The 4,594-nt window shown below is 51.0% G+C and overlaps 1 protein-coding gene across 2 annotated transcripts in view; it reads right to left on the bottom strand.

Annotated features, from left to right (window-relative positions):
* Positions 1–3,034, bottom strand: part of DGKH (diacylglycerol kinase eta) — a 169,066-nt gene extending 166,032 nt beyond the window's left edge. For both annotated transcript variants that reach the window (XM_007468614.1, XM_007468613.1), the window contains exon 1: positions 2,776–3,034. In XM_007468614.1, the coding sequence (XP_007468676.1) occupies positions 2,776–2,967 (192 nt within the window). In that variant the 5' untranslated portion in view covers positions 2,968–3,034. The remainder of the gene's footprint in view (positions 1–2,775) is intronic.
* Positions 3,035–4,594: the final 1,560 nt, after the last annotated feature.

Genomic DNA, 4,594 nt, shown 5'->3' with positions numbered 1-4,594 from the left:
AGCTTTATGATTCTAAGGACCTTAAAGGACACTAAAATAAGTACTGCATTTTAACAATAATACCCATATATATGAAGCATTATATGTATGTGTGTAATATATACACAGTCATTCATTTAAGAAATACTTACGACCTCTATGTGCAACTCACTCTGCTGTAGGCCCTTTGTATGTCTGTACATAAGTGCTTTCCAAAGAGAGAGCATATATGTGCAGACATATGTAAGCACATGGATGTGTGCGTGTGCCACAAACACCACCCCATGCTGCTACATCACCAGGGCAGAAGATACCGTTAGTAATCACAACTTGTGAGACCTAGTGGTCCCTTGGTTTAAGTTCGGGATATACAAGCTCCTGCTGTCTTAAATATGACTAAGCCTTGGGCTAGTCTCAGGGCCTCCTTCTCCTCCAAGCTCCTCCATCTTACACACCTGTGGAAGGGATCAAGCGTGTCTGTCCTTTTCTAAAGATCTTTTCCCTTAACTCTCATCTGGATCATAACTGAAGACTGGAAACCAACAGTTAAATTTAGCAGTTCCCATTCTATGAATTCTGCCCACTGCCCTGCCCTCATCCCTGAGAACCAGTACCTGTGATAAGAGATGTAACTGATGAAATCTGTAGCAGAGATGAACAGTCTGGATTGGGGGGTTGGGACAGGAAGGGAGGACAAGGCCCACCAGTTTCAGCCAGTTTAGGCCCTGATTTCATGTGTCCATATATGATAATGTTGATGAACTTGCATGCACTTGTATAAGCTAGTATAAAAGCCAGAACTTCTGAAATTCAATACATCTTTAGAAATTTAAGGAACATTTCATTTAATGATCACTAATTATCCCTAATCATGGCAAAACATTATGTGCTAAATATTTTTGTGAGAAAGTTAAATGGAAAACCAAGAATAAACATGCTTTCTGAATTTACTCTTAGTCTCGATATAGATGCTTTACCCCAATCCATAGATAATATCAAATTTAAAGAGTATAATCGTAGCTATCATCATGAGTTCAAGAACCCTTCAGATTTTAGTGGTACTCCCAACAAATCTGTTGTTTGACTTTACTCAATTCAAATTAGAGTTATCGCTAAATTTTCTTCCAAACAGTATAAATTTACTGGTCAATCTTGATATAAGTATACATGGAATTTTTACCATTTCAGTTGAAAGTATAAAAATACCATTTTTTTAAAACCTGCCATTTTGCCCATTATTAACACAGTTTTGGGAACTTTTTTTTTTAACTAAGATTTCAAATGTTAAAGGTACTCTCTGTTAGGAAAGCCCCTATTTTGTTTAGCCTTAATCTTCTAAAAATACATTAAACTCCGTATCCTTAATTTATCAAAATTATATTAAATTAAAAATGTCACTGTTAAAAGGAGGTTACAAGATGTGCACTTAAAAATGAAGCATCTTTGGGCTTCCCTGGTGGCGCAGTGGTTGAGAATCTGCCTGCCGTTGCAGGGGACACGGGTTCATGCCCAGGTCTGGGAAGATCCCACATGCCGCGGAGCGGCTGGGCCCGTGAGCCATGGCCGCTGAGCCTGTGCGTCCGGAGCCTGTGCTCCGCAGTGGGAGAGGCCACAACAGTGAGAGGCCCGTGTACCGCAAAAAAAAAAATGAAGCATCTTTGACTCTTCCCTAAGTGCAACTTGTTAACAGTTGTGTGTGTGCTTACACATATTTATTTTAGAAAATGAAGCAGGTGCAAACATGAATCCACAAACATACAATAAAAGTTCTATTTTCATATATGGGTCCATTAACCTCAGAAAACAAATTCTCATAAAAATAGGTATAGAATGAATTAACTTCTGCAAATTTATTCTTAAAGAGCACACAAATCCAATGATTTTATTGGTTCCCTTTTCAAATTCCTCGTTAAAGTCCCCCTGTGACAACTGACTCTCCGCGTGATGATTTCTACAGTATGATGAAAATTAGAGTGTGTAAATAATCCTTCAGTCAGTCGTAAGCATTTGCTATATATACATATAAAATCAAATTAAAACTCTCAACTTTGAGCCCTCACAGGTCAACAGTACCTGCTACATAAAGAGTAGCACAGCATGCTAATCTCCACGTGACACAAAGCGGTTACTTTTCATTATTAAAAATAACCATGGGTGTGTCGATAAGATAAGAACACTGCACTTAGCGGGAACCTAACTCGAGGTCTGTTGTTTGTGCCGCGTAGGATGCGGTTAACCGCGAGCATCATTTACCAAAGGGCAGCAAAGGGGCACAGGGACTGTCAGGTGTCACCTCCCCATCCACCTCTCAGAGTGGGCCAGGGAGAGGCAGGCTGCTGCCCACGGGAAGGGAAGGTGGCGAGGTTCACTGCAGCTCTGGCTGGTCAGCCTGCACTTCGCTCCCTGCGCAACGCACACACTCTACCGAAACATTGCACGGCAGGTAGGACCAAAACTGAAACACTCCTTTTTAGATCCCTGAGTGGGAACTCTAAACAGCGCTTCCGCTTTTTCCCACGCTCCCTGGTTCCTTTCTCCTCCGCCCCTGCCCACCCATCTCCCCCGGAACCCACCCTGGAGGCCCCAGCGCGCCGGCCAGCAATCCCTTCCTGCGGCGTGCCGTCCGCCTCCGGGCCCAGGCCCCGCCTCCGGGCCCAGGCCCCGCCTCCGGGCCCAGGCCCCGCCCTCACCTCGGCTCCACACTTTCCCGGGATCGCCCTGCGCCCCAGGCGCCCACTCTCCTCTTCCCCGCCCAGCCGCCTCCCGCCTTCCACGCTTCCCTTGGGCCCGCCTCACCTTGGTCCGGATCTGCCCCGAAGTGGACACTTTGCGGATCAGTTTCTGGGGTCCCTCTTGCTCCGCTTCGCTGTCGGAAGAATCCTCTCCGGGCCCGGCCGAGGCAGTGGCGGGGGCGACCGCAGCGCTGGCCGCGGCGGCCGCTCCTCCCGCGGCGCCCGAAGGGTGGTGCTGGCCGCCGGCCCCCGCCATCCTCTCCGACTCCTGCGGGGACACAGCACCGCCCTGCGCGGGCGGCGGCGGTGGTCAGTAGGTGTGCTCTGCTCGGGCCGGGCCCGGAGCCCCGCGCCCAGGCGCCGCCGCCATCTTCCCCTCCCCCAGCCGGCCCCGCGGGGGAAGGGTCGCGGGGGACCAGACGCCTCCCGCGGCCGGGGCCCTCCAGGATCCCGCGCTCCGCTCCCGCCTGAGTGGCGACCGCGGTGGGGCGCAGGGGACACGGACCCAGGCCCGCTGGGACGCCAGCGAACCCAGCCTCGGGATGTTACAGGGTTCCTGACCCGGAATACAACCGGCGCGGTAGAGAGGATGGGAGCGACAGAGGGATTGGGACAACCTCCCACTTCCCCTAGGGTCTGGGGTCCCCAGGACGGACGGGAGGGTGGGGGAGACGCGAAGCCTCCGCAGCCCATCCCCGCAGGCCCGGCAGTGGCGATGCTCCCTCCCTCGGTTCCCGGGCAGCAGGGGCAAGAACGGCCCCGGGAGTAGAAAGGGAACCTAGCTTCCTCCCGGCTCCCCTGGGTGCTCCCGCCACCTCCTGGACCCAGAATCTCTCCAGAGACAGTTGGGCCTCGCCGCACAGTTCCCGCGAGTAAAAGTCCCCTCCGGCCCCGAGTTGGATGGGCGCTGCCCCCTTGTCTGTCTCCGGACCCCGGAGCCCTTCTCGGCTGACCCGTACCTCTCCCGCCTCCGCCTAGGGGTTCGGGTCCTTTCAGCTCTCCCGACCGTGGCCTTTAGTTTCTGGCCCACCCCCACTCCCATCCGGCGCACACGGAAGAGAAGAGCATTTTCCGGGAGGTTCCACTCGTCTCTGAGAACTTTTGGTTCAGAAAGAGCGATCCCTTTGGCTAACAGGAAACTGGCCAGGGCGTGGAGAGCGCGCAGAGACAAGCAAGTACCCGCAGCCCGAGACGACAGAATGCAAAATAAATATCTAAGCTGAAGCGCTAACCGAGACTGCCTGGAAGAAAACAATGCACTAGAGCCGTGTGAACACCAGTGCCCGAGCACGAAAACATTGGAAGTCCTGGGAGAGCCACTCCCTAACCCGGACTAGAGCAGGAGGAAATGGGATCAACAGGCGGCAGGCACCGCTCACAGCTCGTCCCCCGCGAGCGGGTTGAGCGGACACTTGGGAATAGCAGCCTCGCGGTGCGTTGTGCACGCCCCGTGCCAAAGAACCCTTGTAGGTGTGGGAGGGCTTCCGGGAGAAGAGAATAAAATGACAGATTCCTCTTGTCGTCCACAGAGAATTCCAAACTGATGTTAGCTATATTTTTAAGTAGGGCAAAAAGTCCCTGCCAGACTATGCAGTCTCTTCACACTTAAGCATTCAGTCTCTTTAGCGTGTTCGTGCCCGTCAGGATTCATTCGAATTTTTTCAACTGACATGACCTTTGAGGGTCCTCCAGACTAAGGGAGGGATGTTTTAGTTGGGGTTTTTTGTTGTTGTTGTTTGTTTTTAGTTTCAGTCTTACTCTCAATAATTTGCTGTGACAGAAGAGATTTTTAGAAGCAATATGCAATCCTAATACTACTGTTCTAAGAGATTTTAAGAAGCAATATGCAATCCTAATACTACTGTCTATCCACACAGTAGATT

This window comes from Lipotes vexillifer, unplaced genomic scaffold, assembly GCF_000442215.2.
Source record: "Lipotes vexillifer unplaced genomic scaffold, Lipotes_vexillifer_v1.1 scaffold479, whole genome shotgun sequence".
Lineage (NCBI taxonomy): Eukaryota > Metazoa > Chordata > Mammalia > Artiodactyla > Lipotidae > Lipotes > Lipotes vexillifer.
Note: the sequence above shows the minus strand (reverse complement) of the source record. Positions and strands in the feature narration are given on the sequence as shown.